General features: G+C 37.8%; 1 protein-coding gene across 3 annotated transcripts in view; it reads right to left on the bottom strand.

Moving 5' to 3' along the window:
- Window positions 1–7185: 7185 nt before the first annotated feature.
- WDR25 (WD repeat domain 25) overlaps window positions 7186–21063 on the bottom strand; it is a 60296-nt gene continuing 46418 nt past the window's right edge. For all 3 annotated transcript variants that reach the window (XM_023927564.2, XM_023927563.2, XM_086895434.1), the window contains exons 5-7: window positions 11105–11275; window positions 8819–8959; window positions 7186–8448 (exon numbers count right to left, since the gene is read on the bottom strand). In XM_023927564.2, coding sequence (XP_023783332.2) covers window positions 8227–8448; window positions 8819–8959; window positions 11105–11275 — 534 coding nt within the window. In that variant the 3' untranslated portion in view covers window positions 7186–8226. The remainder of the gene's footprint in view (window positions 8449–8818; window positions 8960–11104; window positions 11276–21063) is intronic.

Here is a 21063-nt window from a genome sequence, read left to right as displayed (position 1 = left end):
AGCAGAGGGAAAAAAAAACCCCAAGGAAACATGAGGCAATTTAAAACAACTCTTGAGATGTGTTGCAAAAGTTCTATTTAAAAGCAGAAAGAAGAGTTTAGTGTAGGATGTTGTGAGGGTTAGACCTGCACAGCAATGTTCTGTGAAAGCCTCTGTTGGAATTCCTGCACTCTTACAGTGACTTCATAGATGGGACTGTGTCCCATGTGAATGTAAAAATAAATCAGCCAAATAATGTCATAACACTTCAAATATACTTAATCGTCATGAGTTTTTCTCCCAGAGATTCAGAGTAGTACTTGCTCAAAAGGGAATGATTGTAGAATTTGAAATGTAAGCATTCAGAGAGAAAACTAATGTCTAATTATGAATGTTAAAAATAAAAACAGAGCTATTAATTTCAGCAGCAAATGATGAGTCCTTATGTTATGAAAAAAAATAACATCCCTCTAGAAAATATCTGAAGAGTCCATTGATATTTTTTTTCTATAATTTACTCAAATTACTGCCAAAATTTTCCCCTGACAGGTTCTCTCATAAAACTACTTTGTATTTGCTCACTCAGTTGCCACCTTTCAAGAAGTTGCAGGTTCAGGAATAATTAATGCAAAACTGAATGCAAGTTTATTAAAGTACAGGAGTTTGGTGAAAAGCTAAGTACAGCTAGGGTTCCTAACTCAAATTAAAATGGTACCATCAGATCTCAGGGCAGATTATGAAGAATACAATTTCTCTGAAATTACTCCCTTGACAGACACCTAAGTAAAAGGCAGTTTAAAACACAATGAAAAGGTCATTATCCTCATTTTTTAGGACTGCAGTTCCCTTGAGGACGCTTAAGCATCCTTTAAAATATATGGAAAAAGGGAGGGTAGAGAATAGGGGGAGGGAAGTGGGCTCAGGGCTCCCTGTTACATATTCCTGCAGCAACATAATGTGAACAGCAAAGCAATCTCTGTTGTGCCAAGGCCCAAACAGACTCACTGTAGCAGGAAAGCAGGAGCTTCCATTTGGTGGAACATCAAGTCCAGGAGCCACTTCACCTGTCAAGTATTACACAGAATCATAGAGACACAGAATATTCTGAGTTGGAAGGGCCCCTTCACAATCACCAAGTCCAGCTCGTGGGAAGACACCCCAAGGGTCACACCACAGGCCTGAGAGCATTGTCCAGACACTCCTGGAACTGTGTCAGGCTTGGTGCTGTGATCACCTCCCTGGGGAGCTGTTCCAGTGCTTGACCACCCTCTGGGTGGGAAACCTTTTCCTGATACCTAAACTAAGCCTCCCCTGTCTCACTTCTGTGAACACATTCAAATTTGAACACAGGATTTTGTGTGAAAGTGTTGACCAAAATGCAAGCATTTAAGCCCAGGTCAAGGTAACATTTTTCTTTTGTAAAAAAGGATACATTTTCTGTTGCTCCAGTGGATTTAGTTCAATTGCACCAAAGACAGTATTCAATTTATTATAAGCAATTGGAAAAGTAAGAGGAGAAATTTTTTATTCCCTCAGAGAAACCTTGTCAGACTTGCAAACCTCCCTCTCTCTGAAGGGCATTCAAAATTCACCAAATAACAAAAATCCCCAAAGATGCATAATTAATGTGGTAGTTCAGCTATTATGTTGAAAAACAAGGAAAACATTGTATACATCATTAATAAAAAGATTATTTAAAATTGTACTTCTGAAGTAGAGACCAGAGGTCCAAATGTAAATTACAGCAGATTCTGAAGTCCCAGAAGCATTGTCTTTATTTTAATAATGACAAGTTGTCTCCACTGCCTTCTCTGTAAAGCTCTCAGAATGCCAATTATGCAAGGAAGTACACAGCTTCTCAGGTGAATTTTGCAATTCACCTGTGGCTGAAGCAGCCATAACCAGACTGCAACAGCAGTGCCAGAGTTACTAACTGAACACTCAAGTGCTGAGAGGTTGTCCTGCAAGCACAGCCACAAATTACAGCAAATTTATGTTGTTTTTAATAAATAAAGAAAAGCTCTTGGCTGTGGCTAGCATGGCAATGCAAGTTACAGAGCTGAGAGGCAGGTTAATCAGCCAGAGGCTGTCCCAGTGCTGCCCTGCAGCTTCACAGCTCTGGCAAGGTCACAGGATGAGTGCAGCAAGGTTTCCCATCTGAAACGGACCATGAAGTTACCCCCAGATGATGATGGCAGACTTTGACAAGTGGAAGCTCTGCTCAGGTCACCCCACAGCCCAGCCAGGCTGCTGCCCAGAGAAAAGATGAAATTTTGGATATGATTAAGATTTCACTTCATGTGCCCAGATTCTGAGGTTACATATCTGGTCAAAACATTACATGTTTGATGTTGGAACAAAGAAAAATTAGTCCATGACATGCATACAGTTCACAGATTGCACGTTTCATAATAATGGCATAATAAACATTTTCATTTTTGTACTAAAAGCAGTATGTGATTTGAACTGATGTCTGCATTTCAAGTAGTTTCATGCATTAAAACAAATAGCAAAGATATGCAAACTAACCATCCAGACTGGCTGGGGGTAATAGATCTTTCATCTTGATTTACAAGAAACTCTTTTTAAAAAAGAACTTTCCTTAGTGAGGATTAAAAAAAGCAAGGAAAGGGAATGAATCAAAATATCTAATTTTCTCTATTTTATATATGTATAAAATAATATATGTGTAAGCTATGATATTCTTAACCTCATATTCAACTTAAACAATTTCCTATGGACTGTGAGGTGGAAGAGCTCTGGAATTTACTTACAACTCTGAGTGGCAAGCCAAAAAAGGAAGTGGTTATGTAATAAAACATAAAAATAACATAGCTCATGCTGAAGATATATCTAAATGATATTCAGAGGCAACTCTTTGCTACTTGCTTCTAAACAAGTGGTACTATTCTGAACATAAGGAAATTGCTTTCTCAGTGTAAGCTGGTTTGTACCAGAGAAGGTACATTGAAGCACAAGCTGTTACATAAGCTGCTCTTCTAAGGATGCACTTCAAACAAGTGAAACTTCAAATCTTCCTCAGAATGATACCTGAGTTTTGCTGCCCTGCTGATGGAAATTGGAGAAAAACAGATCTAGCTGAATCTGGACCATAACTTCTTCTTCGAGGCACTTTCTACCTTGGTGAACTTCAATCCTCTCCAAAGTCTTCCTGAAAAAGTTTTTAGATTGATTTTAAGAGGCACTTATGCAAAATCGTGAAAATGTAGTGAGAATTACTGCTGGATAAAACTTTATCATTTCTGTGCAGTTCCTAGGTACTTTCTGATAGGCTTCTAAATAAGCTTGTGTAGGACATCCAGGGACTGGGAAAGGGAGGTGAATAAGCTGAGTTCCATTAAACCTCCACTTCAATCCAGTACAGGGAGTCCTACCCCCTTCCAAGACCCATCATTCCCATCCTATTCTAGGCTGCTGCTCTGTCCCAGCTGGGAGTCATTCTGCACACGTGGCAGGAGTCATCAAGCTCTGGAGCAGGGCCAGCTCATCTTATTGCCGCTGGAGATCAAGCACCTCTGAAATTGCTTTTTTTTCCCCCTCATAAACCAACTCCCTGCATTTCAATTCTTTGAAGCGTGAAAACATCAGACTATGGCCACTCTGCACAGAGAGGTGAGTCATGAAGAGAGCAGTGAGAAATTTATCAAAGAAAGGGGAAAACACCAAAGACTCTTTGAAGCTCCTGAGGCTACGTTCATGTTTGCAAGCAGTAAGGCCCAACAGGAGCAAGTGTGCAGTTTGTCTTGCTTCTAAATCACAGTATCTAACCTACAGGCTTTTGGGGGAGTAGGGGATATTCTGAACTATCTCCAGTCTAGTCCCACCAGCTGGGATATATATTTAATATGGTCTTAGAGCACATCTCATTTAAATTAATTTGAGCGCAAACTGCGCAATGCAATTTGTGCACTCTGTGAGCTAAAGCACTAAAATACTGAGTGGCAATAACTCTGAGGGCTGGTGGATGAGGTTTCCTTATTTTTTATCCACAAAAGTGCACTCCTGACAAGGTAAACCTTGTAGGAACTGAAATAATAAAAAGAATCTGCAAGACAGTTGAGCAGTAATCAAAGATAGAAAGAGAAGCAGACGGAGGAGAGGCTAAGAAAAGGGGAGACTCTCCAAAAGTAATAAGCCTCATTAAAACTGGAAAACAGGCAAGAATGGAGTGCAGAGTGCTCTGGGATTTCTGCCTGCCTTTCTAATGACAGCTGGAATGAAAGCCTGAAAGTCTCAAGTCAGAGAACAGTAAAAAAAACAAAAAGATGAATGTAGTGTAAGCACATAGACTGCTATACCTTTAAATGCAGACGACAAGATGCTGAGACAAGAACAGAAAAAATGAAAATTAAATGGTGAGTATGCCAGCAGTGACTAGGAGGAGCTGGGATTAAGAGACCAAGATCAAGGCTAGCTGAAGAAAGAAGAGCAAATATTTTCAGTTGAATGCAGGCCAGACCCTTATGTAAGGATAATGGGTAATTTGAGATCCCACAATTTTTTGATCTGCCTGTTTTGTTCTGTTCTGATGTAGCATTGTATCTTTACATTTGCCTGTCTCCTACAGAAAGAGTAATCCCATTGTAATGCCATACCTTATTTTTAAGATGAAGCCAATAGCTGAAATATAGTGACTCACCAACAGTATTTCAGCTGAGTGAACACAATGATTCTAATAACTGTCTGCTAATTAGCAGGTTTTTGAGATAAAGACAGTTGAATAGCTTGCATCCTCTGACATCCTAAATTAATAATGCTCCAGTAGCAAATAATAAAGTGGTAGAGACTGGCATTATTACTTTTTGGTACAGTACAAAATAGATTAAAATTAATCTGGCTTGTTTATCTACACAGTCTAGACCATTTCAAAATGCTGGAAAACTCTGCCTTGGCTGTAACATATGATGCCCTAGAGAGCTCTATAGAAAACTAAAAGAATTTCCCCTAAAGCAAGATGCAAAAATTTATACATTACAATTTTATGAATAAAATTAATTAACCAACAATTCATTACACTCTAAAAGCTTCATCTGACCATAATAATCCTTGTTTGCAGCCCAAACAGTATTTGGTAATTGCAGAGTGGTGGAATACTGTGGATATTTTTTGATTACATTCATTACATAAGACAACAAGGAAGAATTTATGTTTGAATAATAATGAAAACTTAATTGACACCACTCTTCTAAAATATTTTCAATGACTAAATTTCAGTCTGTGTCTTAATCAGTTTTATATTAGAAAGAGACTTTAATGAGATAATGCTGTGAAAATAATTTCATTATATTATAAAACCTTTGACTGGATCTTCTGAGTAATAAAACTCCAACCACCTTGGAAATCTGACCAAATGCAATTCTAACTTCAATATTCTTGAAGATTATACAGTTCCAAGTTTCTTTTATTTTCTCTACTACTTCTAATCAAATTTAAGCTTTTCCTTCCCTCTCCACCCCTCAAATAGTCTACAATTTATAGCTGCAAGATAATTTCAGGAGGGATAAATTCTAGACACCAGAATCACGCCTCAGCACACAAGTTAAACTTAAGGAACAACATGGGTAATTGTACAAAATGCAGTTACTTTTCTCAGCAATGATTCCCAAAGACTGCTCTCTCAGGACCTTTCCTCTATCCAGACATGCCCTGGCTGAGGCTGAGTGTGCTGAGAGCTCACTCAGGTAGAGGGAAGTGTTCACATAAGATGAGGCTTCATCCACAAAGACGTTTGTACCATAAGCTCACATTTATTTCAGAGGCTTTTCTCAAAGCTGTACTTAACAAAGTAACAGATAATCTCCTATGGAGATAGACACCAGGTTGTAACAGGAACAATTACAGTGCTGCTCATCCTTCACGTAAGACAAACCTGGCTGCCCAAAGTTTTAAAGTGGTAACAGTAAATTTTGAATTAAAACACCGGGAGGGAAGAACACAGAGCCACCACCTTCGAAAATGCTGTGCAGCTGGGATTCAGCTTGCCTAGCAACAGGCGAGGGCTACTTCACTTCCAGCTGACCTCCTTCTGACTTCTATGAGGATCCCACAGCTTGATTTAGGAGTAACTCTAAAACCACTGATAAAGTTTCTATTCAAAGGTACAGCTGGCTTGTATATTAGAGGCACAGTGAAAAAAAGTGCAAACTTCAGCCTCCTGTTGAACAGCTCATTGCTGAACAATGAAGCAAGAAAAAAAGGGCAATCTGGGAAACAAAGAAAAGTTGCTTTTTCATTGCAAGAGTCACTTACATTTAAGTGACCCTATGTTAAATCCTGTTGTAGCTGTTGATAAGGTGATTAAAACCTGCAGCCACAATATCTTGGTCCAGACTTCAAACAACATAACTGGACCCAGAGTCTTGGTACAGGCTTATTTCTTACTACAGCCAACAAGGAACATAAACTACAAACCAATGGAGTACATTATGCTCATTAATTAATTAAAATCTGCTGTTAGCAAGGGTGTTGAAAACTTTTCTCTGAAAAAGCATTTTTTTAAGGAGCATGCAAAAGTGGACAGAAACCCCTTGCATTTGTGCCAATATGAAAAATCAGAAGAATAAAAAGACGCTAGAGAGGAAAAATGGCTACTAGACATGGTTTCTGGATTCCATGCCAGAGAATTTACTCAGCACAATTATCCTGTGTGTGTTAAAACACCTTTGCAGGCTAACCAGACCAAAGACAAGCTTACACCACTCACTACAAGTTTCAAGTACTACAAGTTTCATGTACTACAAGTACATGTTCCTGTGGAATCATGATTAGGAATACATATGGTTTATGTGCTGCATAGACATACTATTTTTCATATATGTACACACACAGGTACCTAAAATATTTTCTAGAACCAAGCAATACAAGTGCAGGAAACACAAATTTAAAATACATTTACAAACAATCTCTATATATGTAAAAACACAGTAATGGCCTAATGAACTTTACATTTGCTGAAGAATAGCCCAGCTCCTGTCTGAGTGCCAAAGAACGTCCCCTGCACCGAATAGCATGATGATAATTTTCTGTGTCCAAACAACACCAAGAATTATGGGAAAATGCATATGTGTTTGCAATAAATTAGTGTAACATGTTAATTGCTTTCAGCCCCCAAGCATTGATTCCATTATAGGCTTGTGTACTAACTTGTCAAGAATAATAGGAGTAAAGTAGTAAAAAGAGATAGCATGTATTAAAAAAAAAGTTTATTTTTTCCTTAAAATGTTTATACATAGTTTCATTTTGTTTTTATACAGTCAAGTTTAAACATCAGGATTTCAAACACCAATGTACTGAGTTCAAAATTAGGTTCAAGCTATCTCTCACACCTTTCCCTGGAACTCTCAGAAGGCATTTTACAGTAAGTTGAGCTGATAATAGACTATCCATTATCAGAAGAAGCAGTCCCACCTGCCCTCTGACCTTCCCCCTTCTTGTGCATAGAAGCTGTTTTGCCTTGAACTACAGTGTTGCTTCTCTAACCCTCCAGTGATCAGGTCAGGGAGCTAAACTAGTTGAAAAAAGTGGGGAAAAAACATCCCAGGAGGATGGAATAGGTATTAACTGATCTGAACATCATCCTCTGTTAAATAGTATGTCCTCAGCTTTCGGTGAGGACAAGAGGAAACAGTCTCATATTGTGACAGAGGAGGTTTAGATTGGATAATAGAAAAAACTTCCTCAGCCAAAGTGTTGTCAGGCATTGGAACAGGCTGCCCAGGGAAGTGGTGGAGTCACCATCCTTGGAGGTATTTGAAAGATTTGCAGATGTGGCACTATGGGACATGGTTTAGTGGTGGACATGGCTGTACTGGGTCAAAGCTTGGACTCAATGATTTTAAGTCTTTTCCAACCTAAATGATTCTATGATAAACCCTGGTTTAAGAAAGCTGCATTGAAAAGACGCATAAAAAGAGCGATAATTTTCTTAAATTTAGGTGCTTGCTCAAAATAGAATGGGACTGGAGGAGCACTTGAAGATTGACACAAAAGGGTTAAAAATTTGTCTCCAGGGTTAAGGGAGAGAGTAGGACCACTTTGCTCAAAAGCCAACCACAAAATCATCTTAACTGCATTACGAAAGCATAAATGTAGAGGTCATAGAAGACAACAGTCTCTCTCCTGCTTACAACACATCCCAACAGACTTTCACATTCCATACTCTGGCTTATTTCCTAAGCCTTTGACAGACTAACAGGAGAGAGACATCCTAAAATGTAACTCTGCTTGTTATTGCCATATCTTGATTTCTCCAGCCCAGTCACATGTTGCAAGGAGTGATGGCAAGACTGGGTGAAATATTGCACTCACACAAGCTTCTTTATGTGCAGACAAAGTGCGAATAATCCTTGAAGTATGATAGTTGTAGAAAAACACTTTGCCATCTGAACTTCCTGTCACCAAAAGTGTTCCATCTGGAGAAAATTCACAGCCCACTGCAAATCCTTCCACCTGTGAAAAACAATAACAGGGAAACTTTTGAGGCTGGTTTTGTGGTATACTGAAAATTAATATAGTACAAAACCTGCATATCTTTAAATAAATAGACACTAAATATTTCTCCAGTTCTTTATTAAGACACAGCTATATAAAAAACTTATTTAATCAAACCATTAAGCATTCATAAAGTCTTCTAATAACTATTTTCTTCAGAGTGCATATGATTGAAAATAGACTGGCACATGGGAAAGCAAATGAAGCCAATTAATATCTATCACTGATTTATAATAAAACACTATTAGCAGACATTAAAAAGCAGAGGTGCTCTGCTATCTATCTTGCTTTTAAACTTGGATACTGAGTTCCTGGTGGGGAAGGATACCTTGTGTCCTTCATATCTTTTCTTTTTGTTGATTCGGTAGGGTCGCTGGGCAGAAAACAAAGCCATGTAGTTCCCGTTGGTCTGAGCCACAAACACAGACTCCTTTGGGTGCAGGGTCAGACTTGGGCAAGTGTAACGCTCCTGAAAATGATTTCAAAGGAAGTTTTGTTGTATCAAACAGATTAGTTCAAGTGATTCAAGTTATCTCTGGACATACTTGAGAGCCCATGAAGGACAAGGGAAGGACAAGTCATCTCCATATATACATTATGTAAAGATACTTAACTCACTACAAACCACTGGAAGTCTTACATCAGAACAAATTCTAAATCAAACCTTTACCCTGTTTTCCTAGATATTGACCAAAACCCCCTCTCTCTCTGAGCCATAATTATACTGAGGAACAGCTACAAAAAGGTAACTCCAACCAGATGTTTCTCCATCATCCTTCTCCTGCCAAAGTTTGAACGTGAGAGCAAATCTTCTCCATATCCCTTCCTCCACAGCCATACTGTGCTTTCCATGCTACTTTGTACAGTTCTCAAATCCTCCATCCTTCCAGTTCTGGCCAGATTGACAGGAACAGAAAACATCTGATTGAAACAGACACCTTTCCCCATCCCACTCTTATAAAACAGAAGAAGAAGAAGAAAAAAAAGTACCATTATTAGCTTCCTTATGACAGTGATGTGGGCTGCTGCTGGCTGCAAACTCATAAATATCTGCAGTAATTAGTAAGATTTGGCTTTACTGTACAGTTCCTATTTAAGACTGAATTAAGATTACTTTCAAAACCCTGCATGGTGACTCCCTCAGAAATCAACTGCTCTCTCAAGGCTTCCACCAGGTCCAAACCTCTTCTTAGTTTCAGCCTAACCTAAGGACAGAGTGCTTAGTTTTGATGCCACGAGAGCTGTGGCTGTAGGATCCATCTGCGAGTGAAGAACACCAGCATGACCACTGGACACCATAGGCTGTGTGGCAGAGCGGGAAGAACATCACATTGGTTTTGCTGTGTGACTTGGAAGTGAAGGACTAGGAAGTAACTTCTGGGTACTCTCAAGTATTGGGCACAATGCAACTGTGTGTTTCTGCAGAGAAACAGGGTCTGGAAGTATGGGACCAGAAAGCGCGACACAATCTGCAGGAGCACGGGGCTGCGTATTTTGTAGTAATGGGTTATTTTAGAGCTGTCAACCATTTATTAGTGCAGACAAACAATAGATAAGTCCTGTTGGCATCTAATGTGTTTGGAGAGCTGAGGGGCTTAGCCCCACCTCAAAGGTTTCAAAGGTGAAATTCAGAAAAGTGAAGCAGAGTTTTCAAAGTCATCACCACATTTTGTTTATTCACAGTGAAGAAAAGTGAGGGGGTGGGGGGGTTGTGGAAAATCCATTTCAGAGATGCTGTAGTCATGTTTGTTTGTTACTCTTTGATGCTGAACCTTTCTGGTCTGTAATTTATATATTCACAGTTATTTCTTTTTTCCTTTCCTATTGTCTATCCAAGGTATTGATAGATCCAATATTGTACAAAGACAATTCTGGAAATTAAACACGAAACAATTCCATTAAATCGTCAACCATGTGTTCTTGTCAGCAGAGCACTGTTCATTGCAGCCAAAAGTATCTATATACAATCCAATCCTATTATATTACATAGAATATTAGACTTGGGTTTTCAAAAAAGACTCAAAAAGTTGAATTTTTCTATTAACTGCCTTGGTAATCTCCTTTGAAGCTGTCAGCCTTTCTAGACAATTTAGTCCATTAAATGTCTTGCTTGGTTAGACATCTGGGAAATACTGCACCTGCACTGATAAATGCAAATTTTGCCTCTGTGATTATTCTGTATTAGGTATCTATATGCACATATCAGGTTGCTATTACAATGTGAATATTAAACTCAATTTGTCAATAGCCCTCATTGCAGCTGATCAAAAATGTATGAAAAAGTGTGGGAAAAGAAACACTGCACTATAGCATCCACTGCCATGCACCACTGGCAAACCACAATGACACTGCAGAGTCCTTGTCTAAATATAGCTTAGATGGCAATGAATTAGCACTGAAATGTAAATATTTTAAACACAAGGAGACCTCTCAGTCTTCAAGGTTGTTTTTTAATAACAATTAAGTGTTAGGTATAAAAACAAAGAAAGTCATCAACTTACATGAAGGGCATCTTACACATCACAAGACCTTATTGAAAATCAAATGCTTTCTTTTACTACACTAGTATGAAATATTAAAACATGACCTGAACACCAGTAGTTGTTAACCTTACATGAAAAATCTGATTGGAGATTTTTGCAGCACTTTGGAAGTCCCACGCAACGATGGTGCGGTCAGCTGAGTCCCGGCTCACTGCATCCGTGCTTGTAAGAAACTCTCTTCCTTCAGGGAGGAACAGTATATCCAGAGTCTGTTGTACTGCAGCTTTGTACACTCTCAACACCTAGTGGACAAAAGAATTTGTTATTTTTTGACAGATTAGAACCTGATAACCTATGTTTTCCCCCTTTGTATTAATAATTATCTCCATTAAATTACATTATTATTTAAACATCAAAAGGTAACCCTATTTATAATGTTGACATACTAGCGTTTTAAATAGCTTGGTCAATGTATATAAAGAATCAATATACATGAAAATTAAATTATATTTTAAAAAGCATCAGTTTGTACAATTTATATATTCTATTTATATATACATAAATTGGTTGTAAATAACCAAAGAATAGAGTAAGATCCAGAAAAAGCTTCAGACAACACAATGTCAAGCTGGGTCTACACAAACACCCCTCAATATTATGATCTCCTCTAGAAAGAATCCTTGGCAGCAAGTTGCCCCACCCAGTGAGCTGGGCCTTAAAACAAAGCACTCAGGGAGTTTGGGGTTCCAAAGTGGCAACAACAACCACATCATTGCAACCAGCTGGGGACAAGCCAGACCAACCAGAGCAGCAACAAATGTTCCTTAGAACTCCCAAGACGAAAACCAGCAGACCTCAGGTGTCTGCACAGCAACACACACAGGCTGGGAACAACCAGGAGGAGCTGGAGCTGTGTGCCCAGCCAGAAAGCAAAAGGGACCTGAGGATCCTCATGGACAACAAGCTCAACACGAGTGAACAGCGTGCAGCTGCAGCAAGGAAATCCAGCTGGCTGCTGGGGGACATCAGCAAGGACATCACTAGCAGAGACTGTCATTGTCCCAGTATCATCAGCTCTTTTCAAGTCACACCTGGAACATTGTGTTCAGTTTTGCCCAATACAAAAGACACAGGGACAGGCTGAAGAGGGACCAGAGAAGGGAAGCAAAGATGCTCCAAACACTGGGAAGCTGCTACACAAGGAAAGGCAGAGAGAACTGTGCTTGCTCAGCCTTCAGAAAAAAAGGTTTAGGGGAGACCAAGTTCCAGTATTTAAAGGGTGGCTACAGAGATGATGGAAACTCCCTTCTTACAGAGTTATGTGGAAAAGAGGAGAGGTAATGGGTACAAGTTACACCTGGGGAGATTCTGATCGTACACAAAAAGTGGGTTAGATCCATGCAGAAATGGCTATCAGCCACAGGATTCTAAATATTTTAACAGCCTGTAAGCTGGATCTTAAAAAGTAACAGATGTTTTTAATTATTCTCAGGAACACATGAACAATTTGAATTTCCTTTCTTTCCAGCTTTCTTCATGAAATTCTGTATCTGTGTTGTCTAATTTGAATTTTGCAAATCAATACTTTTGCTTTCTTTTTTCTCTGATTTGCCTCCAGTGAAGAGAAACTTCAAGGCAAGTGGCCAGATCAAAGCAAACCATCTCTCTGAATATGGTGATCCTTGAAACTAGGACATGGGAAGACTCCTAGTTATTAATATCTGAATCTCTCTCTCCAAGATAGCTGAAAACACAGCTGCCTGCACTTCCAACGGGTATTCAGAAGTTAGTCCTTCTAGTGTCACTAGAAAACCAATGGAGTGGAGAAAGTGCTTAAAGCATTATCCTAAAATGACTCCCAACTTTGTGAGGCATTTCAGTGCCTGCCTGATACCCCTTATATACCTAGTGACTACTGACTTCAGGGCCCAGACCATTCAGAGATACTTTTTTTTTTTTTTTAATAACCACCAAACAAACAATTTTCAGGTGTCACAGTGAAATATCTAAAATTATACCCATTTTACACTTTCACCAGTAAAAGAAAAATAATTCCAAGTACCAAACACAGCATGAGAACTTCTTGATTTCTTGCCTCAAACTCAAAAATCTAAGATTGTTGGGAAAATGTTCATAAAGCTGATTCTGCTTTAGGGTGGCGATTTACTTGTGGATGTCCTGAGGTCCCTTCCAGCTCTGCTTCCTGTGATCTCAGCATGCAGAAGAATGGCACTGGCAGCTGCTCCAGTTGCTTTTCACAGGTTTTGTGAAATACACAGTTTAGACACATCATGTTTGCTTTCAGTGAAGAACCTTAGCCATGCAAGCACTCTACACACCCTATAATAACAGCAACAAGATGTAAACCTGCACACTCAAAAACTTGCACATTTCTCAGCAATCTGCCTGCTCTTTTAAGGTAGTGAATATACAAATGTGTTACTTGCTCTCATCAGATTTTACAGCCTCAGAATCTGCATAATATACAAAGCAATTAAACTTTGTAAAGCCAAAAGGGATATATCCATATTTATAGCCTACACTTTCTCTATGGAGAAATCACCATGCATATTTCTTCACAGAGTTATAAAAGGAAGTCTATAGTTCATTAGTAAAGTAGAAAATGAAGCTATTTTGTAGGAGCAAAAACAAAAAATAAAACCCCAAACTGAAAAAAAAACCCACAAAATATAATAGCTGTAATGACCTGTAATGAGAAATGGAAAATCATACAGAAACCTGACAGCTGTAGGAACTGGAGGGGAAGAATGAAGTTAAATTGAGGGGAGTGGACACAAAAGGCAGAACCACCCTGACCTGCAGCTACTTAGCAGCAGGCACCTTCTCAGAAGTGACAAGTCCCAGCCAGAGAGTCAGCAGGAGCAAGAGCATGGAGCAGCACAAGTGTAAAAACAGGGACAAAGAGCCAGAAACAAAGACCAGTTAGTGCTGGGAAATGAAGAATAACAAAATAGAGCAATAAATGACAAAAAACTTACAAATGGATATGCATGGTAGGGATTTTTAATCTTTTCTTATTTTAAAGATGAAAATCACAGAGATACTGTTTACATTTTCATCATCTAAAAATGCCCCAAACTTGTGAAATGTAGGTACATATCCATCCATACATTGTGTCCAGCATTGTAAAGGGTTTAGGTTTTGGACTTGCTTTTAACAGTTTTTGGAGCAATAGACATCTCTTGGTAAGGAAAAAGAAGATACTGTGAAGTTGGTAATATGCAAATACTTTTAATATTTGCTGAAAACTTGTTGGGCCCTTACAAAAACTGCAACTATCAATTTGCTTACATTTTCACCAGTAACTATTAATTAATATTTGTTTGTCTGTTATGTAACAGAATATTTAACCAAATTACCTGTGTACCTTAGCTTTGCAACAGAGAACTGTATATCAAAATCAGCACAAAAGACCTTCCTTTTCTATATGTTTGATACACACCTAAGAAAAACCATGCTGTTTTATCTTCAAACCATACTGAAGGAACTGACTTAGAGAACAGTGAATTAACACTTTGAATAACAGCTGGGAACTTGATATACAGAGTATTTCAATTGCCCCATAAAGACAGCTTTCAAAAATAATTAATTGCAACATTCCTGCTCATGAAAGTACTTATAATTAAACTGTAGGCAATTAATTCATGACATGCCCAAAGAATTTTTCTGGGGAAAGCACCAGTTCAGTTTGCCTACCCTGCTGGCTTTAGTTTGTTAATAACAGCTTCTGCTCTTTTTCTACTTGCAGATTTATCACCCAACAGCACTGGAAAACAACAGTTCACTTCCTCAATCTAAGAATTTTATGGATATAAAAGAATTCCTCTCAAAGGAAGGCCTAATGGTTTCTGGTGTCAACACAATCCAACATAATAACAAAGCTTCTTCAATAAGGTGGGAGTTCATGGCTGCAGGAATTCAAAAAGAAAGGTAATTTAAGCGAATTAAATCAGTTTCAAACAGATTCTAATGGTTCTGGTGATTTGAAAAGCAAGCTGTGATGCTGAATTCAAGGCCTACATTTCAGATGGGTGTTCTGTAATACTTCTCTGCATTAAGCACATACCATGCACATACTGGTATTCTGTTTGTCAAGAAATGTCAAAGCCTCCAGACAAGCAATGCAGAAGCTGCTGTTTGCCCCAAGCCTGTGCTGGTCACTTGTATGCTGTCTGCAATGCAGTTTACAAAAAACACCTCAAATTTTATGTTTGTGATGAGAAAGAATTGTGCTTCTGTAGTCATTGTCCTGGGCCATCAGGAGAAGAGCTCTCAAAAGAAATCTAATAAGACTACAGGCAATATGGCTGGGCATCAAAAAAACCCTTAATCAGATCCATGGCTTCCAACCTGTAAAATCTGGTATATTTTTTCTTTTATTTCTTGTCCTACCTTTTAAGATTGTGTGATTTGGCATAGACCTGCTTCTTCCTGCTGACATGCTGAGTAATTAGTTCAATGGGTGACTGATTAAATTTCCTCTGTGAAACAGTACTACACCATTAACAATAACAAAAAGTACATTATAACTTAAAGAAAAACTTATTTTTTCACAAAATAGAAGGGGCTTTTATCTATTGTAGTGCAAATCATTTGTGTCAATCTACTGTATTTCTCTCTATGCAGTTAATCCAAATTTTTCTTTACTATTTAATTTTATTTCCCTAACTAAAATGAAAAAAATTCTTTTTAAGATGAAGAAGTGGTTAACCTTAATCTGGTATTGACCTCTAAGACTTCAGATATGAACAAGGTACTCTGGTTTTTTTTAAAGTCAATTTTAGATCACTTGAAAAGGCACAAGAATCTTGTGATGGAAATTGTCAAGCATTTATAAGAAAAATAAAAAGATTTTTTTATTTAAAATTATCTCCCCATCTCAAACAGAATAAGAAGTGAAATCCACATATAGGAAAGATACATAAAGATACAGAATGGCTTTTCTGTGAGGAACTCACAGAAAGTTTTTATTACAAAACCAAGGAATTTTTGCTACAGAAATGAGATGGCTGACTGGAATCTGAAAGAATTTGAAATTAAATATGAGCAGCATGGAGAAGGTGAGTGGTTTCCTCCATTATAAGACTTCAGACTGCAAATGAGCAGAAGGCAGCTTCAAAATGAACAGAACGAGATGCTTCTTCAAACTACATATTTAAACTGAATTCCTTGCTCAAGGAAGTTGCAGATGTAAGAAGATCAAGAACAACCAATTCCACAGCATGAAAACTCAAAGTGATCCAAGAAAGACAGAGGCAGGAAGCCCCCAGACTCTAAGTTAGAGAGGCTTAGGTAACCACTGCTGGGAATTGTCATAAAGACATTTGCTGTGCTTTTCAATTCTTGTTCTTCAAACATGTATTGGTCACTGCTGGGGCTGTAAAACGTGCCTAGAAATGGGCTGAAACTGGAACAGCCATTCCCTGACAGCTTCTCACTTGAGCACTCCCACTCCAAAAGGAGGAATGTTTTGCTCCTGGCTCATTTCACAGGAGTGATTGTCCACAGACAGATTTTCATCTGCAAGGTCACCATATGAGTCTCCCAAATAAACACAGCAGACTGCTCAGCCTCATGCCACAGACACATAACACATGCCTTCACACTCAGAAAGGACCCCTGAATGTTAACATTTAAAATCAAATGCCATTATGCAAGTGCAAATATACCCCCATCATATTTCTTTGAACTTTTGTCCATGGATTCAGGAAGGATTTCTCTGAGAAGAATAACTTGAGTTTTCTAAAGCACTGCATAAATCATTTTATTTTAACTACCTTGTTCTTCCTAATACCACCAGTACATGACAATGTATTGGCTGTTTCTATAGAAACCAGAAGTGCAAGCAGCTCCACCAGTTTCTACAGCCTTTCTTCATATTTATATGCTATCCAGAGACAAATTCATTAGGGTCTCCTAAATACATGCTACTTAAAATGACTGCATCTCATCTGAAACTGCAATAGAATGTTTCCAAGGAAACAAATGCAGTGAATTTGCACCTATTAATTTTTTTAACTGTGCTTTAAGAGCTTGGGCTTATTTCTTTATAAACTCGAGTATGGAGAAATAGCTCACCAACATAAAAAGCATATCTTTAATTTTGTTCTCTTTAAGCATAAAGTAGTAGATGATGTAATTTTGTAGCTAAGTAATGTTCAGGGTAATAAACAAAGATGGGGTGAGGGAAAAAACCTTGTTGTTACTCTGCCTTGAACTCTGTTGTTAATAAAAATTTTTACAGTTCATTTCAAGACTTATTTTAAAAGACTGAAGTAGGAGCTTCCACCATTTTTTTCTAGTTAATTTGTTCTATATAAGATCTCAGTTTTAAAAATGGGAAATTCTGTGTAAATCTTCAAATCTATGTTTTCCTTAAATTTGCCTTAACTTTATACTAAACTTCTTTCAAACTTTCCATGACAAAATTCTGTTATTAATCCCAAATGGCTGAACCTTTCTATTTATTTTGTACTCTTTCAATTTCTAGTAAGTTGTTGCTATTTTTCCTGCATGACCTTCTATTATGAATGTTACGAATCTTTTTTTGATTGTGCTAGCATAAGACTCTCTGTAGCAAACATTTTCCAAAAATAAAATAAAAAATTTTGTTTCCATTTAGAGTCATGCCTGAAACATTTCATTAAATTCTTCCCAGCCAGTTTCCTTTCTTGAGACATCCCTTTCAGCCAGTTTTCTGAAACTTATACAGTATACAGGTTATACAGTATAAGGTTAATACAGTACCTAGGTTAATTACTTCCTTCCCCAGCTTCTCTAACTGCTCTATCACAGTCCAACATCATAAAGCGACATCAAGTAAACACAATCAACCTTCCCTTAAATCATATAATTTTTTAATGTCTTTTATTTCTATATCTGTAACTAATCTTTTCTTCAAAGTCTGTTCTGTGGCTGTCCAGTCATATTTTACAGGGTCTCTACAGGTCATCCTCTACCTGATGGCCTTCCTCTCTTTCCCTCCTTGTTTAACATAATCAGTGGATTTGCATTTATGGAGGTCTAAGAGCTTCAAATAATGCTTTAGGTTCAGAGCCACAGCCCTGTCCCCTTGCACTTATTCCCTCTCCAGATTACTGTGTGGTGCTTCATCAGGACTCGCTGTTCCGACAGTGACCACAAATAGCTCTTGCCAAAGCTCCAGCAAACCTCACTAGCTTGTGACACTGGACATGTGAACATCAACAGACAAGAGATCAAAAAGAGACTATATCCAACAGCTGAGTAAATTATTCCTCTATTTTTAATAGAGTCAAAAAAAGTGTTATTAGTGGTCACCACTTTTGAAGTCCCTTGCATTTCTGTGTGGACACAATAAGGAACCAGCTCCTGAATGCCTACAGAACATTAAGTTTCATCAAAGCAGAACATAAATAAAAGGTAAAATATGAAAATCTCAAAAATAATTAAATGAATATATTTAGAAATTTTAAATTAGTACATTCAGCTGTAAGCTTTGACTGCTGTAGGTCCTTTCACAAGAGCTAACAGCATCCCTGCTCTACACTATCTTGCTGACACATGTAAATACATTATTTCAATGCAGTTTGACCATTTAGCATATAATGAACTTCAGCTCCTTTAAAAGTATTACCAGTTTTAGACAGCTATAGTTGTAGTCTTTCTCTGATAGTACATCTGTGTAAGCTTAGAAACCCAAATTAAAAAGCAAAAAAAAAATCTGCAGTCATATTTACTTTAACAAACACTATAAGGTCCTTATTTCTGTTAAAGGGTTAAAGGATACAAGTCTCAACCTTTTGTTCTCTTTGGTATTTCAAGGAAAACTAAAATTTCAGGTAGAATAAGTTGGAATATATATTGTATCCTGTCTGAAAAGCAAATGCAGATCAGCCAAAATGAAGGGTGACTGTGCTGGCTTGGGCTGAACATCTTAAGAAATTCTTCCATGGCTCAGAGAAAGGAAATACTTCTAAAATACATAACTACTTTAAGGTCTCAGGGTTATAGCACATTTCTTTTTACAGGGTTTTGCAGGATTTATCTAGGTTCAGCTCCAAGGTCCACAGATACCATGGGGGCTGTTCAATATGATATTCCCTCCATGGTCGACACTGCAGATTGTTGTTTGTTTTTTTAACACAGCAGCTCACTTCGAGGTTTTCTGGTATTTTCATAAAATCTCTATAAACATTCTCCAAATTTTTCATAAATTTAATCAATCTCTTATACAGTAATATAAAATCTCCAGAATAATCTCTTTACCAGAGAGACAAAGTGGGTTTAACACAAACAGAAAGAAATACCACTATAATAAATCTCCACAGGCTATTCAGCTGCCTCTTTTATTTTTTTTCCAGGCTTTGATTACTTTTGTCTGTAATTTTGAGATGCCTGTATACTTTACATTTCACTGAGCACTTAACAAGCTGTCCCATCCATTCATTTCTCTGAAGTATACTGCTTAGCATCATCTTAAAGATTTAAACTCCCTTATTGTTCTTTCATTTCTTTGTCTTGCTTAATACCCAGGGCTACATTTGAAACTATTTCTCCTATTTGCTCAACAGAACAGGGACAGCAATAAGTATCTTTGAACACTCCACTTTTTTGGATTTTTGGGGTTTTTTTGGGGGGGGTTTTCTTGTGTTTTTTTCTTGTTTGGTTTTTTTTTTGTTGTTGTTGGTTTTGGGTGTTGTTTTTTTTTTATCTGCCTCTCTGATTAATAGCCTACTGCACATTTCTGTCATGGTTTAAACCCAGCTAGCAACTAAGTACCACACAGCCACTCGCTCACTTCCCTTATACCTTATTCCCTTATACCACGAGTGAACTGAATTGAAAAGATTCATTCATACATGTCAGCAAGGTTTGCATTGTGTAAAGCAGGAATGCTATTAGCTCCCCTAAAATTTTTCAGTATTTTAGTAGCTGAGAGGCTGCCTCAAACCGACTTCATACATTTTCTCTGGCACTCGCATATCTAATTTTTTGTACCACATTCAAATCATGCATAAATATTAGTAATTAATGCTCATAAATTCAGGGTCCTGGTCAGAATTAATAATTTTTTAAAATACCAGTATGAGCTATTCCATGTCATTTTCCATCAGCAGAAAGTATCAATGTGGCACACTGCCATAAAGCAGCTCATGTAAACCATTGCATGTATGTGTAATTGGACAACATTTTTGTAATTTTTCATTCTCTCTCTCTGTTATGCTTAATGTTTTGCTCTGAATTTCCATGAAAAATACCCTTATTTCCTGATAAAATTATAATTTTGCCTCACAGTTTAAGTTGTGCAAGAAGATAGCTTATTAAAGCACAGGAGTACTTCCTAAAGAATGACCCCTGAAATTGAATTACCAGCAAATTCTGAAATTGAGTTTTCAATGTGCAATGAATAACAAGATTCAGATGCCTGATTTGGGATGTTCTCTCTATTGACAAAATATACTACAAAGCCTGAAAAGGCTATCAAGAGTATGATGATAAGAACAAAAAGTATCAGTAGTTCACCCACATATCATTGCAAGCTGAATGACAGGTTAGCACACTTGAAAGTACAGGCAAAACAGGAAAATCTTGTAATGAATTAGGATGAAAGAACTTGGAAGATAGAAAGGCTTGTGTCAAAACTGAAACAAAAGTGTCATGAGGCCTCAGGCATCTATTTCAGTTAAGAGAAAATGGTACTTATGAGAACAGGATAAATTTCAAAATATTGGCTAGGACACTATCCAGTTTCAACTATGGCTATAATTGTGCAAGAGGGAAAAGATATGTGAATAAATGTAACAATATAAACTGAAAGCAGGAATACCTGAAGAATCCACTGAAATCCCCCAAACTAGGAAGTGGCAGACATAACATACTGATGTCACTGGTAATTCATGCCTAACCAACACTTCGTTCTATGCCTGAGAGTTTGAAATGTAACCACAACATTTTGCATTAATGATGCACAGGTGAGACTAACCTCTGCCCCAGGAGTGTTTGTCTGTTCCTTGTTGCTGCCTCATGTAAACTGTGCTACACCTCTCTGTTTGCCTTGTCCCTGCTGCAGCTACACTGTTCATTGGTG

Source organism: Cyanistes caeruleus, chromosome 6 (genome assembly GCF_971803275.1).
Source record: "Cyanistes caeruleus chromosome 6, bCyaCae1.hap1.1, whole genome shotgun sequence".
NCBI classification, from domain to species: domain Eukaryota; kingdom Metazoa; phylum Chordata; class Aves; order Passeriformes; family Paridae; genus Cyanistes; species Cyanistes caeruleus.
This window is presented reverse-complemented; position numbering and strand designations above follow the sequence as displayed.